Genomic DNA, 23,008 nt, shown 5'->3' on the forward strand with positions numbered 1-23,008 from the left:
TCACAAAAATATTTCGAGTTCAAAGAAAGTCCAGACAGAGCTCAAATCAAGAAGAACCCTTGTTCCGGCTTCCCTTGGGCACACGCGCAAGCCAGTAGATAAACACAGCCAAGAAAATATTGACCGCAATGTAAACCCACATGAGGCCAAAGTTGCGCCACGCATCCTTGTAGTAACTGAGCACAGCAGCGAGGTAGGTGTCAGTGCTGGAAATAGAGCACATGGAGCAGTGGGTCAGGGCATTGGGGTCTTCGAGATAGCCACCGGCCGCCTTGAGGTAGGGGTCGAGGTATTGGGAGCAGTTCATGCCCGAGGGGGCATCGAAGCGCAGGAATTCGATGGGCTCGCAGATAGCGTCGGTGCCGGACACGCCTGTAGATAACATGGCCGACACCAAATACGTGAAGGGCGAGACGCGGTACATGAAGATCCAGAAGTGCGGCATCTTGTCCGGGGTGGCGAGGACACCACAGAAGATCAGGCAGAGCGAGAACAACAGGTTGGCCAGGTTGCCGCCGGTCTCGGCGAGCTCGATACCCGCGATGATCATGTGGGCGAACGTCGAGGTGAACAGGAGGAAGGTCAGGATCAGAAGGAACATCAGGGCACCTCGCTCGTGCACCGAGTCGGTGGGCTCGGCGTTGCGGTACAAGCCGATTGGGTAGTACCAGCACACGAAGATCAGGACGGCCATCAGCGAGTTCCAGGGCAGTTCCACTAGGATGTTGGCTGTCATGAACGCCTGCCACGAGTAGGTCTTGGAGGGCCGCTCGCGCACCTCGTACAGCGAGCGCTGCGTCACGAAGTGGGGCATGATTTGCTGGACCAGGTTACCGAATATAGTCATGAGCATGAAGATACTGAACATCTGGTTCTGAAGACCCTGGACGGTGTTTTGTGCCTGGAAGAAGGAGAAACCAATGTAGAGAGCCGTGAGGATTGACAGCGCCGACTTGGAGTAGATGTAGACGGGCGTTCGCCAGTACTGGCTGAACACGCGCACGAGACACTCCCAGAGCTGCACCGAGAAGGGCGCCGCAAACTGCTTGAAGCTGGAAGGGTCGTCGCTGGCCGGCTCGATGGTCTTCTGGGAAAGAGTCGACTTCAATTCCGCCAGGTGCTCCAGCACCCCCTTGCGCTCGGGGCTTTCACGCCACACGACAGGCCAGTCAATGTCACTGTGCGATCCGGGTGCTGCTCCAATGACTTCAAGCATCCATTCGGCTGGGTTAGCGTCGGCGGGCAGCTTGGGCGCGCCATTCCGCTCGAAGTAGCTAGAAAGCGTCGACGACTTCTCTCCGATGTCTCCAAAGTACACGGTCTTGCCGCCCTTGGCAAGGAAGAGCAGGCGATCGAAACGCTGGAAGAGCATGGCAGAGGGCTGGTGGATCGTGCAGAGAATGGCCTGGCCGTGCTTGGTGAGGGTGTCGATGAGATCGAGAATAGACCAAGAAGTCTGACTGTCAAGACCGGAAGTGGGCTCGTCCAGGAACAGGAGCAGCTGCGGCTTGGCAGCAAGCTCGACTCCGATCGTGAGACGCTTGCGCTGCTCAACGTTGAGACCTGTCGATGTGTTAGGATTTGATCTATTTGTATTATGGTTGGTTCGACTCACCTTCACCAGGAACACCAACGACGGCGTCCGCATAGTGCTCCATTCCCAAAAGCTTGATCACTTCCTCGACATATTCGAATTTCTCCTGGCGGCTGACGTGGGCTGGTTGCCGAAGGACGGCACTGAAGCGAAGGGCTTCACGGACAGTCGTGGTATGGAGATGAAGATCCTGCTGTTGAACGTAGCCTGTCTTCCGCTGGAAAGATTGGTCACGAATACGGCCATCAACCAACATCTCACCCGACACAACACCCATGGTCACTCGAGTAGCCAAAACATCCAGAAGTGTAGTTTTCCCTGCTCCGGATACACCCATCAGAGCCGTGCAAGTGCCCGGTTTGACCCAGCCATCAACGTGGTCCAGAATGCGGCGCTCCTCGTTCTTGATCTTGATATCATAGCACACGTCCTGCCAGTGGAACACGGCGGTCTGCCGTTGAATACCCGCGGTGACTTTACCGTCGCTCGCGTCGTTGGTCTTCTCAGAGGGGTTCACAGTCTGAGACTGCTCCACATCGTCTTCGACCTTCTTGGGGGCGTGGCCCCGACGGAAGAGCAGGACCTCACCCTTGGACTTGGACTCGGAAATGTACTCGGTGCCGATGAGGTAAGTGGCCATGAAGAAAACCATGAAGGCAAACATGATACCGAGGTTCCTCCACTTGTGGGTGTTGTAGTACTGGAAGCTATCGTGGAGATAATTGTCACCGTACACGACGTCCGAGCCGGTCCTAGCACCCTTGGTCGAGCAGATCTTGTTCATGAGTCCAACGTCCATGTAGCCCGAGCCATTGGGAATGAACGACGCCGGCGGGCACTGGAAAACTCGGTTGTGGAATTCATTCACCATCAACGACTCGAACCCATACGCGATCGGATCAATGTAGTTCATCCACCGAGACCAGCCCAGCATGTTGCTAGGCGGGATGGTGAAACCCGTGTAGATGACCAGACCCAGGATCAGGATGGCGGCTGGCACCAAAGCCTGGGATAGAGTTCGCGAGGAGGCAGCGATGGTTCGGAAAATCATGGACATGGTCAAAGTGGTCACAATGGAGAACAGGAGGAACGTAAAGAAAGCGCCCGCAGTCTGGCGAAGACCCGTCATGAAATAGAGCGGCACGTTGAAAGTCACCGAGTTGAGAAGTTTGTACGGCATATCACACAGCATCGAGGCAATGGCCTCGGTAAAGGGATGGTACATGGCGTAACGAGCCTGCTTTTCGACAATCGGGCGTTGGGCATAAAGGGTCAAAATCTGGTTTTATGGCATTAGCATTTGCGGGTCGTATTTATCAAATAATGCTTTTTACTCACCTCAAGTGCACTCGAGAACGCATTGAGCAAAACTGCGAAGAACAAAAGAGCACCACGAGAATAGAACGAATCCGTAGTATCGTCCAGGTTGAAAAAGACCGAGCCGATAATCAAAGCCATAATGAAGTTACCAATCAGCGCACTGATGGTCAAGCTAGCATCGCCCTTGAGACGCTGGAAACCTCGAACCATGCAGAGGTTAACCTGCTGGATGACGGACATGGTGTATGGAGATTTCACCCGCTGGTTCCTGTCCTGCATGGCCCGACGAGAATCGATGAACTTCTGCAGCGACTCCCCACCGATCGGGTAGGCCTGATCGTACTCCTCGATCTCCTTGATCAATTTCTTGTAGGCATCGCTGTTCTTCCAAGCAGCCGCGAATTCATCCGGAGTCCGAGGAACCAGGTTCTCGAAGCCAGGCTTCACAATCCGCTCCGAGGGACTAGTGAGAGAGGTCAGGAAATCGGCCGTCGTTTGACGCTCAGGGCAGTCAAATCCCATCGTAGTGAAGAACTCCTTGGCCTCATTGGTGCGGCCGAAGTAGATCTGTCGGCCCTCGTACAGCACCGTGACTTTGTCAAAAACCTAGATGAGGTCAAGTTAGTCAAGGAAACTCATGGTGAGAAAGTCAAAGGGACTTACATCGTAGGCGCTCTGGGAAGCCTGGTAGATGGCCACTGCAACCGTAGTGCCCGTATACTTGGTCATCAGGTTCAAGGTCTTGCAGAACTCCAAGGCGTTTGCACTGTCCAGACCACGAGTACTGTTGTCCCAGCACTGCAGTGGGCTAGCACAGAGGGTGGCCTCGGCAATACTAACACGCTTGCGCTCGCCTCCAGACACACCGCGCACGAAGTCGTTACCGACCCGGGTGTTGATAGTGTGCGACAGACCCAGCATAGCCATGATCACATCCCGCATATGCTCGGCGTATTCCTCGCGAGAGACACCCGGCAGGCGGTTGCGGGGGGCACGAGCCAAAGCGGCGAATTTCAGAGTGTCTCCAACAGACAGCTGGGGGAAGTGGACATCCGTCTCGGCCGTATAGATAGCTTCACCGCGAAACTGGTTCCTCATCATTTTGTCGGAAATTCCTGATGGTCAAGTCAGCCAAATTCCTTGATTTATCTAGTTCACAATGTCAAACCCACCTTGGTAGTTCATGTGAGTCGTGTCATCCTTGTAGATTCCGTTCATTTCTCCAGCAAGTGTCTTCAAGAAGGTCGAACAGCCACTACAGCATCCGTCAGAATCGTCATATTCTCCATATTGATCTCGGGGGTTATCTTACCTTCCTGGACGGCCCAGAACGACCAGCATCTCGCCGCTCTTGACCAAGCCATCGAAATTCCGCAGAATCTGAATCTTCTGCTTCCCCGTCCCGGCAAGCATGCGGAACAGGCCACCGATCTGCAGGATGGAGTTGAGCACATCCTTCTGGTAATCCGTGGGGCTTCCAAACCCATGCACACCGAGGTTGCGAAACGAGACGCCGGCCTGGCGCTGTGGGTAGCGTTCCGGGTCGCGAGATGTAATGGCGAGCAGGTTCTTCATCCAGTTCTTCGCCCTGAAGTTCGGGCTGTGCGGGTTCAGCGTGGATTCATCCTTGGCTTCCGTGAAGGTATTCTCGGTGTTCCCAGCAGAGACGGAGAAATGGGTGGATTCACGCGTGAGCTGCTGAGCCAGGCGAGTGACGTCGGCTTCCAGCAAATCCTCGTTTCCAATCTCGGTGGTCTTCTCCAGGGCCGTGTCATCGGTGTTCACGCTGCTCGCGGGGTCATGGCGACGAGCCTCGACAACCGCGGTCTGGTCTGTTTCGGCATCCGCGGAGCCATTGCCGTGGATCGGGTTGAGGTTGGGGTTGAGGGTCCCCAGGAGCGACATGGTGAGCCGCAGTACAATGGAGGGTTCTCAGTTCCCCAGATAGTAGAAGAATAGCCGCAATTTAAGAATCGCGCGCAAACGATTAGGGTGATTAAAGGGAGGTGAGAATTAGGGGAAAAAATTAATTATAGATATACTGAACAGAATGACAAGGGGGGCAACGGAGTAATTAAATAAATACGCAAGAAAAAAAAAGAAGATCACGATCTGGGCTTACAAGGATCGGGACCGGGAAGACCCAGAGCTCGGGTCCGGGAGACTGAGGCCAGCACTCCGCCGTTCAGGCCGGGGGCGGAGATGTTGCCTCCCGTCGTATGTATGGATGTATAAGACCCGTCACTTACTTCTCTGGGTTTCTATAGGTTAATATCAGTGAAAAAAAAATCTACATTCAATACCAAACCAGTCTGTGCCCAGCGATAGGGCTATTGAATAGGGCAATAGGCAATAGGCAATAGTAATAGGGCACTCGGGCACCTCGTCTCTACACGCCCAAAACACCGTGATAATTGCATTGTAAGTTTTTTTTTCTTTTTTATCCGTACCTATTCTGAGGCAGATAAGCCGATCTCACGTGTTGCTGACTGACCTTTCCAATAGAAGAAAAAGGAGGAAAAAGTGGGCCGGAAAATGCGCCTTCCGAGTCCCTGGCCCACGCGGAGGTGGATCTTGTCTGTTGTTGCCGTCTCGGATGCCCGGGTTTGCGCATCCGAGTGCTGACTCATCCATAACCGCTGCATAACCGCTGATGCCTGAGGCATATTACCGCATCGGGACACCCAACCAACCCGATCTAGGACCAACACGGTGGAAAATGCACGAACCGGGATTAGTTTCGGTCGAAAATCTGACAGGTCTGGCACATGGCCCTTGCTTCGGGACCGGAACTTGCCGAATTACACGGCTCAACGTGGTTTTTTTCCATTTCTGAGATTCAGCCATTGGACTGCCGACGTGCTACGTCGACTATATGTCTAGAATCTTGGATGCCTAGAAAAGTACCTTGGGGTGTTTCCAAATTTCTTCATGCAATGTGGCTTCCGTGTAATTAAAAGCGGTGAAATCTAGTCGGGTACTTGGACACGAGGCGGTATGCATGTTCATGAAACACAAAGGCCATGCTTACTGCGAGGTTTCGACCGCTTCTTCTTCGTCCGCTTCTTCATCCGCGTCCTCGTCAGCCTCGATCGGTTCCACCAACAGATTGCCTCCTCGGCCGATCTTCTCTCGGATCGTCCCTCCGTCCTCCACCGCATACACCGCCCGGGGCATCGGCGAGACGAGACGGAACCCGTACTGGTGGTTGTATCCTGGTGGTGCAGAAACATACGTCTGGGATGTTTGTTGTAAGACCTCGTAGCACTCCACCACTGCGTAGAGCTCCTCGATATCAGCATCTGGAGCAAATTTGCGCATAATGCGATCCCCAGACGGCAGCCGGACGCTAACCCGCACGGCATCTTTAACGTCGGGCCCGGGCTCGGCGTCAAGGGACTGCACGCGCCAAAGTTTCCACTGTGTCACATCGCGCTGCCGCTGCTCCTCTGCCGCCTGGCGGTCCGCCGCTTCCTGCTCTTCGCGTTTTCGCGCTGCCTCCGCTTCCCGGCGTTGACGTGCACGTTCTCGGTCGATCGCCAGCGACCGCTCGTAGGCTGAGTCCTGCTCCTCGCGCAAACTACGCGAGGCCTGCTGCTCGGCGCGGGTAGACCGAATCCGCTCCAGCGGTTCCTGGTTCGGCGTGATGACCGTCCGCAATCGATTCACCGCCTCAGACGGCGTAGTAGTTCCCGCGATGCGGCCAACCACTGACATGGCTGTCGAGGACACATTGGGGGTGTGAACAACGACCGCGGCAAAGGGGAACTTGGTGCAGCGTAATGAGTTGGCCACCTGATAGGCCTCGGAATCCTGCACATTCCCTCCCCACACTAGGACGTTGTTTTGCGGGTCGCTGAGGAACTCCACCACTTCCGGCGCCAGCAGAGTATTACGAACCCAGCTACTCGTGTCATCATGTTCCGGCGACAAGAGAACAACCAGCAAAAACTTCAAATCCCGATGGGCCTTCTCCAACGCCATATTGTACCCATTTTCCAAAAACGGGATGGGGTGCGACCCATACTCCTCCTCGAACTCGCGAATAAATCGGGCGGCCGTGTCTTTCGGTCCCAACGGCCGACGTCCTGTTGTATTCCGTCGGGCCCCTTGCAGGGCGGGGTTTGCGGTCACATTGAAAAAACGCGGCAGGAAAGGAAATAGTGTCCCGAAGAGACGGAACGAGCTACAGAGAAGTCGGTAGACCAGATTAAATGGTGTAAAAAGCAGGGCGAGGAGGAATGGTGGACGGTAGACGGGTTGGTTTTCGGGCTGGGTGTCAACGCGCGGGGCGAGATCCACGGAGCGAGTGGCCGGGGAAAGCTGTTCCGTGAGGTCATCCGACATCAAGTTCTGAGTCCTCCGATTAGATCGTGGTGGGGGTGATTGATGAAGTTCCGATCGATCCTCTTCAACCGGATCTGGTCCTTCGCCATCGAAGAACTTGGAGATGGCAATCTGGTTGCGGGAATCAGTCTTTGTTCGAGTCAAGTCCCGTACAGAGCTCCATCAACCAACCTGAACATTCCATTGTGATCGGCGCAACAGTGGGATTGCCTCCAAAGGTTCTTGTCCTGTCACCGTGGTGTATGTGTCAAGCGCCGTTCTCTCGCTGTCAGACAGCTGGTCAAGGTCGAGCTCCGCAGAGGACATGATGGATAAGGCCGAGAGCCATCAACCGGGGAAACGAATCACTGGGGCTGGAAAGGATGATTATATAGATACTTCTTAACAGTGAGAGCTCGACAATGACCACGATGCATACAAGTGGGAGTCAATCCAAATGAAGCTAAGTTGGCCTCTGAAGCTCCCACGGGTCCAGTGACGCTTGACCGCCTGGCCCGTGCATTACCCCTTCACTCGAGTTCCTCCCCCCTCGCCCCGCGCCCTCTTCATCAGTTCTGTCGCTCATCGTTCTCCGGGGGAGGAGAGTGTATAGGACCTCCTATCCTTATCTTCCTTTACATGTTATCTTTATCGCCTGCCTTTCTCACCCCCTGTGAGCTCCTCCGAAATTGACCCGCCACCGACGATCGCCGAATGCGCTAGTTGATTGGGGAGACAGATCGCAATAGGGGAATGTGGCTTCCTCTAGGTGGATTGAATTGTTCCCTGAGTTTTGTTTCAATGGAGATCATATTGCGCTGATCCGCATCTTGTTGTGGGTATCAGCCATTCCCTATGGCATCCGCTGGCAAACCTCCGCTGGATGACAGCCGTCGTACAATGGGATCGCCTAAAATGAAGGCAAGAGGTGAGCTGATCTTGCACTGGAACCTTTTGCAGCCATTGTATATAAGGGAGTGGAAGGTCAACAAATTGGGGATACATGCCGAGGTCCGCGATGGAGTGGCTGATCAGGAGTCTCTGGGACAGAAAACGCGAAAGACACCTTGTGTCGCAATGTGACCATCTATGGCCGGTGTCGCTACGAAGATAAGGGTATCGGAGATTCTTGATCTCGTGGTGATCTGTGAATCTGACCGATATACTTGGATTTAGGTTGCGCCTTTAACCATGACCCGCTGAGATCCAGCGCAGCAAATCAATCAGATAGGTAAATTCTACTTTGTCCCTTGAGGGAACAAACATGCGAGGGCTTGCTGACAAGGATTGTGTGTCCAGCAATAAGAAACGATTCAATGTGGACTCCCCTAGCTTCACCCCGTCCCTGCTGTCTGGCAATGGCGCTGCCCCGAAGAAGTCAACGACCATGTCCCCAAAAGCTGCCAATGCAGCTCCTTTTCAACCTAGAACCACTTCATCACGTATGCCCCCTTGTGAGCGGATACAAGGCCTTCACTGACTAGCAAATAAAGGCTCCAATACAAGTACTCCAACGATGCGACAAGATACACCTGACTGGACGGTGGCCGAGGCACAGGAGTTTGTGCCTCAGTTTGAAGGTGGCCACTTGGTAGGTCACACCTTCTCTATTTTGCAATTCCTCGTTTTCTTCATTTTCTCGTGTCCATCTGCCTTTGCATCTCGCCATTCTTCTTAAGAGCACCATGTCCAAGATTCTGGACTCTTTCCACAACCGCTCCAGTCGCAGCTTGAGTGCACTGGCAGATGACTTTGACCCGTTCACCGAGCAGAGCAGCTTCAAATGCCGTAGCTCCAGTCTTGACTGCCAGACTGACATGCCCCTCCAGACACCCCTTCAGGGAAATGGCAATGGAATTGCTACCTCGGCTGCTTTCGATCCTTTTGTCTCTGCTTCGACTCCTCTGTCTGCCACGGGCGCTGTTGGACCTGTTTCAGCCAACCCATACTCCCACGAAAGTGCCGCTGCTGCTGCCCTGGGAGGCGCTGCCTTCTTTGCCAACCAGACTGGCTTTCAGCAACCGGTATGCCAATATCTAATAGGCTTATATCTGTGCTTTGGCTAATTTCTTACAGGTTCAGTACCATCTGTATGCACCAATTGGCCCCCATAACCAGAACACTCTGGGCTACCAACGAAATGTCCACGATCTCTTTCTACCCAATGACTTCCGAGAAGAATTGCAGAAGAAGGCTGCTGCTACATTGCAAACACTTCCTAGTGCGTTGACCCAGGCTTCCATGGGCTTTTGTGGAGGCTGACTTGCTGTTATAGACACACAGCTGCCAGCTCAGGTAGATTATTTCCATTCTCTAGTCCCGTTGGATCTCAGCCATCAGAAGAATGCTGCAACATTCGGCTTCCCGAGTTGGGTATACAAAGCACAGTCCAGCAAAGATGGGAACTTCTATGCTCTTCGACGGCTTGAAGGTACGGCATTGTGCAGCGTGGTACTACGCCACTTGGCTGATCGATTATATAGGTTTCCGCTTGACCAATGAGAAGGCCATCCGGTCTGTTCAGGCCTGGAAGCGCGTGTGCAATGGGAGTGTGGTTACTGTCCATGATGCATTTACCAGCCGAAGCTTCCAGGACAGCTCCCTGATCTTCGTGACGGACTACCACCCATTGTCCAAGACCCTTGCTGAGCAACATCTGGGTGCTGGTAACCGATTCCAAGGCCGCCACAACACCCATATCCCTGAGCAGGTCCTCTGGGGTTACATGACTCAGATTGCGAATGCGCTAAAGGCAGTTCACTCGAATGGCCTGGCTGCACGAGTGCTGGAGCCCGGTAAAGTACTGTTGACGGGCAAGAATCGCATTCGGTTGAACGGCTGTGCGATTTTGGATGTAGTACAATTTGACTCTCAGCGGTCGGTTACCGACCTCCAGCGGCAGGATCTGGTCAATTTTGGGCAACTGATTGTCACTCTGGGCGCCAACGCGCCAAACATTATGCACAATCCCACCAAGGCCATGGAACATTTCACCCGCGCATACAGCCCGCAATTGAAGAACTCGGTGTTTTGGCTCCTGAATGGGTTGCAAAAGGACCAGGACCGCAGCATCGACATCTTCATTACGGGAATCTCATCGCAGCTGATGTCAACATTTGACTCGGCGCTCCACTTGGATGATCAGCTCACGTCGGATCTCAGCCGCGAGCTGGAGAATGGGCGGCTGGTGCGCCTGATGACCAAGCTGAACTTTGTCAATGAGCGACCCGAGTACGAGCACGACCGGCAGTGGTCGGAGAATGGAGAACGCTACTTTTTGAAGCTCTTCCGGGATTACGTCTTCCACCAGGTGGATGCTCAGGGCGAACCGGTGGTTGACCTCGGGCATGTCCTGACGTGTCTGAACAAACTCGATGCGGGCACGGACGAGAAGGTCACACTGGTGAGCCGAGACGAGCAAAGTTGTTTTATTGTTAGCTACAAAGAGATCAAGAAGGCTCTCGAATCCTCCTTCCAAGCGTTAAAGCCAGCAAGACGGCTGCATTGATGGAGAGTGTCCTGGACATGTGGCTATGATATGAGAATTTGGTTGCTTTTCCCGTTGTGCTCCAGGCCATGGCTTATATATGATATATTATCATGGAGCAGGTTTGGAAACCCATGGTCTTGTTATATTCGGCTTGATACACGGCTGATGTTGCCGTGTATATCTTCCTGGAAATACAGATAAAGAATGAAGAAATCCAATGCTATCCCTAACCTAGACCTCCTAGAACTCGGATGTTCTCGTCACAGCTCACCGTGACCCATTCCATCCCCAGGAACGCCACCAAGCAGCCGCTCCTTCAGTTCCCCCAGGGTCAATTCTTCCCCCTCGGCCTCTTCCGCTCCTTTCACGTTCTTCGGAGGGATCAGCACCCGATCCAAGACATGCAACGTCCCATCCCGAGCAAGTACATCCGGCCCAACCACCCTCTCAAACCCATTCACCCGCATCCTCACGCTTGCTCCTCCTTTTCCTTCCTTCTTCCTACTAACATCGACCGCCAGCGCACGCCCCTTCAAGAGCGTGGGCAGCTCCACATGCACCGACGAATGACGCTCCCCCTTCTTATCCTCAAACACCAGATTCTCTTGCCGTCCATGCGTCATGTACAGCACGTCCGAGTACAGCGTCCGCTCAGGGACAAGATGGTACTGCAGCAGCGCGCGCAGACACGGCTCGCCCTGCGGCGAGAACAAGAACGCGTTGGTGTGTGGCCCGAGTCGTCGGAAGGCCTCGTTCGTCGGTACGAAGGTCGTCCCGCCGTGTCGGTGGGGTGGGTCGATGTGGCTGTCGAGCTTGGTTCGGTGGAGGCCCAGCGCGAAGGTGCTGAATTGTGCAGGGTCTAGGTCGAGGAGGGTGTGTGTACTTGGGGGTGGGATGAGGGGGGTGTCAATGCGGTGGATGAGGCCGTTGGTACCGGCCTTTTTCACAGTCAGAACAGAAGAGAGAGATTAAGAAAGGTAGATAGTACCCTGCTAACCAAAAAGAAAAAGAAACGAAGTTACTTACAATATCAGCTGCTACCACCCGGCTCCCCCGGTTCAAGACTACCTCCCCCCAGTCTGCTGTCACTAGAACCCGTTGCGCCAGGTTCTGTCCCAACGCCGACTCGTTCAGCGCCGTTGGCAGTGTTTGGTGGCCCTTGAACTCGTCGATGGGCATCCAGCCCGGCATGATGTGGTAGCGCAGCATCGCAGACAGCACCTTGCGCGAGGGCCCATCTCGTTCCCGGGGCAGCCGGGCTAGGGCACGGTCTGTCGGCGCGAAGACGGTGTGGTTGGCTGCGCTGCTGTTGAGCAGCTTGATCAGCTTGTGGTCGTCGGCGAGGAGGTCGGCAAGTCGGGTGGTGCTTGCGCTCTCGGTCAGAAGTCCCCAGAGGGTGTGGTCGGTTTGGCAGAGCTCAGGGCGTGGACAGGGACGTCGAGGACCGGGGTGAGGATGAGGATGGGGATGAGGGTGGTCAGGAGGATCCCGCTCGTCTTCATCATTCTCATCATCCTCATCATTCTCGTCGTCATCTTTATCGTCTTCATCATGACCATCACTGTCATCATCTTCGTTGTCGTCGTCGTCTTGGGTAATGTCCACACTATTGTCCATTTTTGCGCCAATACCCAGCAGATCCAATCCGGTGTCCAAAACAGACCCTTGGTCGCTTTTGATCATTAGTATCATCATCGTCCACCACGACTCGGCATCCGAGGCCTCATTCTGGGTATCCTCCGGGTCGACAGTGTCATCCACAACCAGTCCAGTCTTGCCATATCCATCAAAAGCGATGTTATCCTCCTCAGCTAGACTAACCAATACCTTTTCCTCTGGAATAACCAAAGCTGAGCCTAAAGAAACAGCCGCGGACAGGACAAGAGTGAACCGCATGATGGGCGATGGAAGAAAAGCTGTCATTCGGTATACCCACATTGGTCATAGCGTGCTATATATCACATTAACTAGCAACGATGATCCGATGATCGAAGCCAGTGTGTCGTTGGGTATTTCGTGCTCCCCTTTGCCGGTATTACTGCGGGTGTTCTGCTCGTAGTACTAGCCAGACATCAAACAACCATCCAAATACCATTACTTTATAAGACTCGTTGCAGTTGCACTGCGCAAGCACAAGAGGCAAACATTGCGTACCCTACTCTGAATCTCATTGGTATGGCCTAGTCACAGATTCCAGTCTGGTCCGAGACAAGAGGGCGTACAGACAAGGGCAGATATGCGCGTGTGATATCCAAAATTCTCCATGTCCCCCAGAAACAGGGTCATCTGGTCAATACAGACATTTTTGAGGGTGATCAAGTTACTAATATTTGAACCATCTTTTTAATTCGTATATCCGAGTGCATATTAAGGCATCAATCTACATCCCTAATCTAGCTCCGGCACCGGCAACCCATTAACAATCTGAACCTTGCGACCAAGCTTGTCCAGCGCAATCTTGGAGTTCTTTGCGCGCAGCTCGCTTGTCTCTGCATCGGAGACCAGCACAAAGTCATAGGTGAGCAGGGCGTGGCCCTCGGGCACACTATATTTCTGCGCAATGTCGGGCCCGGCCTTGCCGATGTCCACGGTGAGAGAGTCCTTGACGCCGAAGACGGCGTCGGAGGTCTCGTAGGGGTCGTTGCGGAGGTAGAGGGCACTTGATTGTCAGTATTGGGGATATACCAGAAGACATGCGACGAGAAGGAATGAGAATTGAAGAGATGGGTGTGGTAAGAGGGATGGACATACGTAATTAAATGGTCGTAGCCCTCCTTCTCAAACATAAAATGCATATGCGACGGCCGGTACGGATGGCGATGCAGCTTCTTCAGCAGCTTGCCCACGGGCCCGTCATGGGGGATGGGGTAAGGCACGGGTGTAATAGCCTTAAACCAGAAGATGCCGTCGCGATCCGAGCGCATAATACAGCGGCCATCGGGGCCCTCGCGGCCGGGGTACTGGACATCATAGTGGCCGGAGGAATCCGTCTCCCAGATATCGATCTTGACATTGTCGATCGGGCGACCATGCATATCGCGCAGCGAGCAGACAACAAGGAGCGGCTCGCCACTGGGATCGTGCGACATGGCGTCGCCGGCGCGCATCTCCTCGGCGTCGTGCGTGTGGAAGGGACCCAGCACGGTGCCGTCGGTCGAGCCGGCGGGCTTGGGGTGGTCGATGGAGTCGACGAGGATCGAGAGGCCCAGCACGTCGGACAGCAGAATGAATTCTTGTCGCACGTCTGTGCAGATCTGCCCGACTTCGGTCAGGAAGCGCAGGCCCGTCATCCATTCGTCGCTGCTGAGGCGGGTTTCGCGCACGAAGTCGTGGAGGTGGGTGACGAGGCGCTCCAGCACGTATTTCATGCGCGCGTCTTCGCAGAGCGAGTTGATGCGGATTACATTCTCGGTGATGTTGTCCACTGTTAGGTCTTTCATTGGCGGGATCTTGACTTGGGAGGGGTCCATGGTGGCTGGTTTGGTTTAATGATAGAAGGAAAAGAGAAAGAGGAAGAGGAAGGGGAAGAGGAAGGGGAGAGGTTCCAGTTTGGAGGTATGATGAGCTTTATGTCAAGTCAATAGTCAATGGTATCCAGCTCTGATGTATAAGCACCGCAGGTTAAGTGCAATGCCGACGGAACATCGCCGTGGGGGAGTGGGGTTCAATCAGACGCGCCTAAAAAATAATCCCCAAGATCGCCATTGACGGTGTTCATGCATTTAAGATCTATTGTATTGCACTAGAACCACTGGAGACCGATTCCACTACCTTTTGTATCTATAGCCCTGCTTATAGTCAAAAACCTCAGTATATCCAAGTGCCCCACAGGAAGAGACTATATCCGGTCCCACGGCGGAACACATTCCTCGCGTTAGTCATCTGATAAGCATAGGGACGGTAACTATACAGTAGATATGTGAATGCCAATGTTAGAATAAAATGAATCGAATGACCCTGTGGTATAGAAATGGCTAATGACATCAAAGCACCACTCAAACTCCCAGCCCAGCCGGTTCGCCGAACGCACACAGCTATATAATATCAATATAGAAAAAGAAGAAACAGAAAGAAAAAAGAGAGAGAGAAGAGAAGATAAGAAAAGAAATATACAGAAGAAAAGTATATTTAGGCTTGCACCATCCGCCGGTCTCGATCCGAATCCCGATCACTGTGACCGTCTTCAGTCCGCTCGGCACCGCGATCTTTCTCCTGCACGGCGGCGGCGACACGCGTGTGGTGATCGACCGTATCCAAAATGGCCTGCATCAGCCGTTGATTGGCATCGGGATCATCATCATCGGGGCGCCCGGCGGAGCGGACGGGAATTCCCCGGTCATGGGCGCGCCCTCTACCTTCTGTCTCACTCATGGCTCGTCGGGGAGAGTCATCTGGTGTAGACAGCTCCATGGATGGCCCCGAGCCGGGCGCAATACGGGGAGCCCCGGGGGCGGACTCGCGCCGCGCATGGTGGGCATATGAGTCCGGGGCCATTCGCGGGGGCCGTTCCGCCAACATCGGGGCGCTCGGGGTGGGCACTGGGCCCTGCGGAGGGGTGGGCTGAACCCGGGCGTTGTCGCCATGGTCGCGTGACACAGGCGCCGTCCGGGCGGCTTGCAATTCCTCCTCCTTGACGTCTCTCCAGGAGCACTTAGCGTGCTTCTTGGTGCAGCCCACGCATGCGGTCAAGTTCTTCAGGCAGTCCATGTGAAGGCGGCGACATCGGTCGCAAGGTGGCATGACACGCTCGCCACGTGGCAACTCCTCCATACGAGCCACCATCTCCAGTTTGAATGGTCCGCCATCATCTTTCTCCTGGACCGTCGATTTAGGCGGAGGGAGCAGTGCAGACGGGGTACCAGGGATAGCCACCGGTGTCGCGGTGCTGCTGTAGAGACTATATTCCGCAGGATCAGAGGCCCGGGGTCGCGGCCGCGGTGGGACATTGATCGACACGGACGCATCGTCCAAGCCGCGCGCGTGGCGGTCCGCCGTCGTGAAGAATTTCTTCATCAGATCGGCTCGTGTTGTGGGCGACGCGCCTTTGATCGAAGTCCCGTTGATGATGGTGACGTTATCGGTGTTGGAGTGAGAGAACATGAACGGTGATGACAGCGGGTTGTCCTCGGCGGATTCGGCCTCGGGGCGGGTGGCGTTGACGGCGACGAATCCGGGTGGAGAGGCGTGGGAGGACCCATGGCCGTTTGCTGAGGCTTGCCCGTTGACATCGCGCCAGATATCGGTGGTCGAGCGGGACTGCGCATGCAGAGAGGCGTCGTTCTGGCGTCGGCTCACAATCGCATTGCGGCGGTTCTTCAGGCGGTGGTTGAGTTGTCTTGCTCGAGCAGATACTAGAGACGAACCAAGGGTTTAGCGATCATTCGCACTGCAATTCCAAACTATGTAAAGCTTACCTTGGTCGGCCATCTGGGTGATGTGTTGCAGGTTCTTCTCTAGAATCTCGAGTGCTCCCAATTCCTTCTCCTCGTCTTCGATGATGGGCTGCGGTGGAATCATCTTCTGGGGCATGCCAGAAGCGATCAACACAAAGTCCTCCTCGCTGATCTCCACGCGACATTGCTTGGTGTAGAACTGGCAGACCCGCACGCCATTCCGCGACTTCTCCAGGTTGAACTGTTCCGGCTTGTTCTTCGCGAAGTCGACCACGTCCAGCCAGGTGACCGTCGGGCCGTCCTTGCCGTGCGACTTGAGCACCTGCGGCGGGCCGTCGAACAGGCGCTCGAAGCGCTTGATCAGAATCGGGCCCAGTGGACAAGCACCCAAGTTGCCCGCGATGCTCTCGTGGCGGTGTAGCACTCCGTCATATTCACTGAGCAGGTGGACGATGGCCGGCATCGTGTCGTCGACGGAGACCAGAGGCAGGTTGTCTGGGTACTGGCGCGCAAGATAGTTGATCTGCAGGTGGTTCGAGTGCGTAGACTTGGGGACTTTGGACTGGTGCGAAGGATCGGCTGTGGGCGACCGCGGCCGTTTGTTGGACGGCTCTGCCGTCGCAATGCGAGACTCCATGATGAGGTTGATCTGGGAGGGGCAATATAGCGTATATATTCTCTACCGGACCGAAGGGGACCGCAGAGGCGGTGGTGAGTGTCACCAAAAGGAAGCACAGAGAGAAGAGAGAAAGAGACAACGGGGGTTGGGGCGGAATTTCAGGAAGAATTCGAGGCGAGCCAGTCCATGATAACACTCGAGGGAAAAAGAGTTGAAGGTGGGAGTGAACCAGGCGCCGGAAAACGTGACCCCCCTTTGGTCTCTCGGAAGTGGATTGCGACGCCTCTGCACGACCCTCTCCACCCGGCGGGACTCCGCTGTTCCGCCGAGGCATGCAAATACAGTACACATTACACGGAACATGGCCTGGTCTCCGCTTTTCGAGTACACAGGAAGCACTAAGAGCACAGATGCCAGCGCATAACACACAAGCTCCACGCCTCGAGATTGTCGATCCTTGGAAAGACCCTTGGGGTCCAAGATTGGTTTCACTGATGCCTGAACTGTCTGAAGGTGCCACCTTCCTACGGAGGACTAGGTTCCCCCCGGCTCTGACTCTCTCTTCAGGAGTGAGTTTTCGAAGGAATGTATGATTGTTTCAAGATTGACGCAGATTCGCGTTCTCTCTATGAAAGCACGAGCCAGCAACACAGCCTCATCCTCCAGGCACGATAGTCAAGTGGGTAAGTAAAAGCTTCGCCTGGTACGGTATTGTAATATTCCGGGGCGGGATTAGGCGGAGCCATGGGAAGTACCGCCCCGTAGTAAATCATGAGGGAGGAACTTCTGCTTATCTCACCAGGCATCCAGATTCCTCTGCCGCGCTGCCTGAGGTGTCGCCCGAAAATCCCTCATACTGCTGCACCCTCCTCCCCTTCCCTCCAAACCCGATTGTCTTGAAAGGAGCCAATTGTTGCTCACCGCCAAAAAAAGAACACTGTCCAACTTGGTGTGTGTTCTTCCCCGTTGCTCTTGTCCCCGGGTCACCCACACAAAAACCCCAGCCATGTCCGAGAGAGGCTCGTTCCGAGGGGGTCGCGGCCGCGGTCGTGGTGGCTCCCACCAACAGCGCGGTGGCGGTGGTGGCGGTGCGCAGGAGAAGCCCAAGAAGGAAAACATCCTCGACCTGAACAAGTACATGGACAAGGAGGTCCAGGTCAAGTTCAACGGTGGACGCGAGGGTACGTGAATTTTTTATTCCTTGCTTTTCTTTTTCTTTGGTGGTTTATACAAATTATATCTGTTTTCTATTACAATTACATGAATTGTATACTAACCCGCTGCCAGTCTCCGGAACCCTGAAAGGCTACGACCAACTGATGAACCTGGTCCTTGACAATGTCAAGGAGTCCATGCGTGGTGAGTAATAACCTCTACTCTATTTCATTTCTTTCTATGTTCCTGTCTAGAGGATATAGAGATATTGGTTCAATTCATTGACCGGTCCTAGATGACGAGGGCAACCAGACCAGCCGGTCCCTGGGCCTGATTGTTGCGCGCGGTACTCTGATCGTGCTGATCTCGCCCGCCGACGGCAGCGAGGAGATTCCCAACCCGTTCGCTCAGCCCGAAGAGTAATTTTTGTCTTCTACACTTTCGGTGGCCTTCCCAGGCATTATTGATGTCGGGAATGCAATGGGCCACGCCGAGTCCCTCCCAAGAGGGTGTGGCTCTCCTTGATCTGGGGTGATAAAAAAAGACATAGATACCCCCTCTATAGTTGGTTTCTTCTGGGCGGGATTGCCAACCCAATTGATTTTGCCCTGGCTCTGGCCTCTTGCTGGAGCATACGCTCACAAGAGCGACGAAGGGAACGAACGTGACATGATTCTTTTCTCTGTTCTTGTTTCTCATTTTCATCATGGATGTGTATGATAGGACTCCGGTCCATATGCTATCCTTAGGGGGTTATGTCACCAAGTATGGCGTGCGGAATAGCCAAACCCCAAATCAACACCATGAGCAACCAAAACCAAAGTACAAGGAATCTAAGATAGTCGATCTGGCAATGTTCTCGGGGGTTCCGCTAAATAAAATTGCGTAGGTATCATAAATTCACAGCCCCAATCCATCCACCGACCAATTCTGTACAACCCAGACCAAACGGCTGGTTCTCTTCTACTGGCCTACGTCCTCAGACCCAGGCCCGATCACATCTCCAAATTCCCCGTCATCATTAATACCATCGACGTGTGCCAACTGATCCCGCGGGGGCTTGGCATTCTTGAGGTCCTTGAGGCGCCGCGAGCCCTCGTCATCCTCAATCCAGGGGCCAACTTTCTCCATCTCGTTAATATACTCGGTTCCAATGCGCAAGTTCAATCCAGCGCTGAGGGCACGCTCAATGCGCGCCTCGCGGGTCTGGGAAACCAGAGATCGGAAAACGTGCACGAAGAAACCGCCCAAGATATGAACGCTCCAGTCCTCGGGGACGCGGTCGAGGACCTCGCGGACGTCGAACCACGCGGCAAATCGGGCAAGGAGGTCGCTGGTGCGCTCAATACGATCTGACAGGTCCTGAATTTGCAAGAATTCGTCGAGGAGGTGGCGGAAGAGCGTGGATTGCAGCTCGTGATCTGCGAGATCGGGAGACGCTCCGGCAGAAGAGGAGCTGCGTGGGCCGCCGAAGAGACAGTACCGGATGGCGGAATCGTAGTCGCCCAGACCGTGAGTGAGGAGTCGAAGGGCGGGGCGATGATGGCCCTGCAGCCCGTCAAGGATGATGCACTCGGAGACAAGCTCATCTTGAAAAGGCTCGATGCGTGCCAGGACATTGGGGATCGAATAGGTGATTCCTGCTGGTAGTGGGGTGGACGAAAACTGCGTGCTGGAGGTGCCGCCAAGCAGCTGTAGTAAACGTAGTCGAGATTGCCACCAGGGCTCTGCGGGATGGTTCTGAGTGATAAAGTTCATATATGTTGGTTTGGGGGCACGCAGTGCCCGGTAAGAGGAATATGAATCAGACAGCGATGTACGTGCGGCGGTAGATGACTGGAGCACCGACAGCACCGTGTCCAAATAGTACGAGATGAGGTCGTCGGCATATTGCGTGTACTGTATGCTGCCGTCAGTTGAAACTCATTGAGAAAAGGAGGGGGGGGATCCACATTTTTGGCGAAGACCAGATGCTCCAGGTAGACCTGGACGGCATTGGGAGCTCGCTCCTTGAGCAAGGTAACAACATTGGCCGGCTCCAATCTCACACGGCTCGAGTGATCGGCAAACACTTGAATTCCCAGATCGGGGTTTCGCCCGGCCAGCCAGGAACCGTATTCTTCAACGAGTTGCGCATCCTTGATCTTTACCAAGTACCGACGCATCTGTGCCTCAACCCCAGCCGCGCTGACCTCCCCACCAGCATCAGTCTCGCCGTCAATAATTCTCTGCCATGTCTTGAGCACGTTGCGGGACATCTTCCGGCTCTGATACAGACGGCTCAGCACATAGAGTCTCTTGTATGTTTCCAGAAGTGCCACTGCTCGCTCGAAATTGCCTTTCCAATGATCGACCAGCTTGTTCAGCTCGGCGCGGGTGGGTGACGCTGCTCGCTGCTCCGCATTTAAATGGTAGTCTTGTTCCAGAAGCAGGTGTAATAGCGCGGCATCGGTGCTGTCCAAGACATACATCTCGTCAGGGATACTGCCATATCCTCTCTTCTGCTGCCACGAGAAGAGGAACCGCTTCAGCATATTGAGGACCGGGTTGTGAGCGGCTGTTGGCCCGGATGGTCCGTGGCCGGCTTTTTCGACTTGCTGGATGTACTTGTCCGCAATGGCTGCCAGTCCAGAATGAATCCATATACCTTGGGGGCCCTGGAGTACCTCACCTCGTAAGAGTGGAATGAATAACAAGACTAAACGAGGGTCAAGGTTGCCAGCCACAAGTGCTTGTTCAGTATCTCCAATCACCATGTCCGAGCGATTGCTGGGCTGCATGGAGAGAAGATCTGCATAGAGAAGTAGGCTTGCTTTCTGCTTTAAGTAGCCTAGGCCAATGAATTCTGCCTCGGTCTTGGGCTCGATGTCTTGGATCGAGTGCATCAGGTCCGTGGCAACATTCCTCTGAAGAATGGTTTGCCCGCTGTCGTTCGTTCCTTGGGCTTTTTGCAATGTATCCTCAAACTGAACAACCAGAGGATTTTTGAGCACACGCCATATCTGGGAGCCCGACCACATGATAAGACTGCTTTGTAGTTTTCCAAGTCCCTGCGCGAACTTGACCTCTTCGGCATTTCGCTGATCTTCCCAACTTTGGCCGGGTGAAGTCTCTCCTTTCTTAGATCCCTCAGAGTCAGTTAATTCCTGCGACTCAAACAGCTCTTTTTCTTTTTGGAGCTGCTCGATCGATGTCTGTGTTCTTGGATCTGCCGCGGCCACATGAGATAGGGAAGAGGTTTTAAGGCGGACCATCCGCAAAAGCTTCCCGATGGTTTCGAGCTCGAGATGACTGGCGCTGACCGTATGTCGGAGGCCAACTGGAGATGGCTGGGTATCGCCAGACGGAATGTCAACCCATTTCTTTTGACGCTCGATCTCCGCGGGATCGTCATTCCACCGTTGTATTTCCAGTCGCTGTTGAGTCTGTCCATCTTCGCCATCAACGATCACAGCAAGAACATATTCCTCTTTTGCATCCTCGCTGGGCTGAAATAATTTATCTTCTTCGCCGGTATCAATCACAACAGACTTCGGATATCGGTGGAAATTGATCGTGCCTCGAACAACCTCACCGTCCATGTCTACAAACATGCCCACGCCTGGCTCTGTTTCCTCGGTCCCGGTCACTAGAAGGAACTCGGAGGGAGTTGGGGACACCACATGTGGAGGAAGTCGTTTCAAACCCTGTCGTGGTAACGGAGGCAACGGCTTCAGGTCCTCAGTGGCTGTGGACTGCGGATCATGCCCCTGTTCACCGGAAACACTCTTTGAAGAATCGTCTTCCTCGCGCTCCTCTGAACTAGAGCGCCTCGGTGTCCCGGTAGATGTGAAAGGATCCGGTGTCCCGGAAGGCGATCGGTCTGGCTGGGGTACTTGCCCTTGTGGCTGAAGCATTCCCACAAAGGCATTCAAGCTACTACTCCTACCATGGGAATGAGCTTCTCCAGGGGGCGAATTAGGGGAAGAAGTAGAAGGTGATCGTTGAAGGGGTGAATGAGATGCCGGCGTTATATCTTCCACCTGCCCTGACTCGAAGACTTCGTTCGAGGACGAGATAGGAAATAGGGGAATCTTCTGTTGATGTTCCACCTCAAGAAGTGAGTATGAATGGTTGTCAGCAGCGCAGGCAATCGTGCCTCTGCGCGCCGCAACCAAGCACCCGGGGAATTCGATCTTCTTGATCCGTCGCGCCTCCTCTCCAATCTGGACCAGCATGATCCTGTTCTGCACAGCGATCATCACCACCGGGTTTTCTTCATCTTCCGGGTCCCGGTTCAGGTCCAAGCCACCAATCCAGCGGCAATTGTTGACCTTGGTATTTCCAAAGGCTGGGCTCAACTCCGGCAACAGGTAGAACGTAACAGTGCCATTGCATAGAACACAGGCCTTGTTCACTGAGGAAAGTATCACAATTTGCCGCACACCCTGCTGATCACTATCCAATGTCGCATTTTGGGCGAATGAGATGGGTAGTCGTGACGCCAAAATGAAGGTAGGCTCGTTTGGTTCGTTGGGAGCCGGTGGAAGGCAGACAAAGTGCAAGATCTCTGCAGCAGAGGTGCCAATGTAAAGGTTCTCATCTATATATCCACTTTTAGCAACTTCATATCGAAGCAATCACAACCCGAGAGCTTACTCCAGTATTCAACACAAGTGATATAAACGTCAGAGCTGTACTCAGTCGCTAATGGCACATCCTGGAAGAGTGGCTGCAGCACATAAGGCACAGTCCCTGGGGGACTAATCTTGCGCCTCTTGCGAGGGCCAAGTCCATCATCGGAAGCCATCATGGCTGGTTTCCAGGTATCTTCCCCACTGGCATGGGGAAACGAAGCAATGAAGGCGGTCAAGGGGGCCAAAGCTCAGGGGCGCTAAAACACTCCGCCCGAGGCTGTCAACGGAAGACCCCGAGATGAGGTTGCGCCTTACGTGGTAACTCCGAGGAATGCCAGCGTCGATCAGCTAAAGTCCCTTTTTTCTCTGATCTCCAACGGGCGTCTTCATCCACATCGCCATATACCCGGAAAAACATTAGCCCGTGCGCCGCGTGTCCTGTTCATCGCATTCCCCTGGGTCTGCCTTTGTCAGGTGTGGGGTGATAGCGCAGAC

At 54.2% G+C, this 23,008-nt stretch overlaps 8 protein-coding genes across 8 annotated transcripts; 2 read left to right on the forward strand and 6 right to left on the reverse strand.

The window, feature by feature from the left end:
* Positions 1–46: 46 nt before the first annotated feature.
* On the reverse strand, positions 47–4,819 carry NUU61_006276 (pleiotropic drug resistance family ABC transporter; the record flags this gene model as incomplete). The annotated part of the gene is made up of 6 exons (XM_056656804.1): positions 47–1,563; positions 1,616–2,873; positions 2,933–3,520; positions 3,578–4,029; positions 4,087–4,169; positions 4,227–4,819. The coding sequence occupies 6 exons, from the start codon at positions 4,817–4,819 to the stop codon at positions 47–49; spliced, it is 4,491 nt and encodes a 1,496-aa protein (XP_056509604.1).
* Positions 4,820–5,941: 1,122 nt separating this feature from the next.
* On the reverse strand, positions 5,942–7,567 carry NUU61_006277 (clathrin-mediated endocytosis regulator UBX3; the record flags this gene model as incomplete). Its single annotated transcript, XM_056656805.1, has 2 exons — positions 5,942–7,372; positions 7,433–7,567. 2 exons carry the CDS (start codon positions 7,565–7,567, stop codon positions 5,942–5,944), a joined length of 1,566 nt encoding a protein of 521 aa, XP_056509605.1.
* Positions 7,568–8,504: 937 nt separating this feature from the next.
* Positions 8,505–10,748, forward strand: NUU61_006278 (PAN-complex poly(A)-binding subunit PAN3; the record flags this gene model as incomplete). Its single annotated transcript, XM_056656806.1, has 6 exons — positions 8,505–8,682; positions 8,734–8,864; positions 8,920–9,264; positions 9,317–9,461; positions 9,516–9,671; positions 9,724–10,748. The coding sequence occupies 6 exons, from the start codon at positions 8,505–8,507 to the stop codon at positions 10,746–10,748; spliced, it is 1,980 nt and encodes a 659-aa protein (XP_056509606.1).
* Positions 10,749–10,990: 242 nt separating this feature from the next.
* NUU61_006279 (fasciclin domain-containing protein) lies at positions 10,991–12,626 on the reverse strand (the record flags this gene model as incomplete). The annotated part of the gene is made up of 2 exons (XM_056656807.1): positions 10,991–11,668; positions 11,757–12,626. The coding sequence occupies 2 exons, from the start codon at positions 12,624–12,626 to the stop codon at positions 10,991–10,993; spliced, it is 1,548 nt and encodes a 515-aa protein (XP_056509607.1).
* Positions 12,627–13,118: 492 nt separating this feature from the next.
* NUU61_006280 (intradiol ring-cleavage dioxygenase) lies at positions 13,119–14,200 on the reverse strand (the record flags this gene model as incomplete). The annotated part of the gene is made up of 2 exons (XM_056656808.1): positions 13,119–13,389; positions 13,482–14,200. 2 exons carry the CDS (start codon positions 14,198–14,200, stop codon positions 13,119–13,121), a joined length of 990 nt encoding a protein of 329 aa, XP_056509608.1.
* Positions 14,201–14,858: 658 nt separating this feature from the next.
* On the reverse strand, positions 14,859–16,760 carry NUU61_006281 (Zn(II)2Cys6 transcription factor domain-containing protein; the record flags this gene model as incomplete). Its single annotated transcript, XM_056656809.1, has 2 exons — positions 14,859–16,081; positions 16,145–16,760. 2 exons carry the CDS (start codon positions 16,758–16,760, stop codon positions 14,859–14,861), a joined length of 1,839 nt encoding a protein of 612 aa, XP_056509609.1.
* A 988-nt stretch (positions 16,761–17,748) lies between these two features.
* NUU61_006282 (U6 snRNA-associated Sm-like protein LSm7) lies at positions 17,749–18,320 on the forward strand (the record flags this gene model as incomplete). The annotated part of the gene is made up of 3 exons (XM_056656810.1): positions 17,749–17,923; positions 18,030–18,101; positions 18,193–18,320. The coding sequence occupies 3 exons, from the start codon at positions 17,749–17,751 to the stop codon at positions 18,318–18,320; spliced, it is 375 nt and encodes a 124-aa protein (XP_056509610.1).
* A 540-nt stretch (positions 18,321–18,860) lies between these two features.
* NUU61_006283 (uncharacterized protein) lies at positions 18,861–22,689 on the reverse strand (the record flags this gene model as incomplete). The annotated part of the gene is made up of 3 exons (XM_056656811.1): positions 18,861–19,796; positions 19,850–22,479; positions 22,536–22,689. The coding sequence occupies 3 exons, from the start codon at positions 22,687–22,689 to the stop codon at positions 18,861–18,863; spliced, it is 3,720 nt and encodes a 1,239-aa protein (XP_056509611.1).
* Positions 22,690–23,008: the final 319 nt, after the last annotated feature.

Source organism: Penicillium alfredii, assembly GCF_028826965.1.
Source record: "Penicillium alfredii strain IBT 34128 chromosome Unknown utg000009l_segment0_segment0, whole genome shotgun sequence".
Classification (NCBI taxonomy): Eukaryota; Fungi; Ascomycota; class Eurotiomycetes; order Eurotiales; family Aspergillaceae; genus Penicillium; species Penicillium alfredii.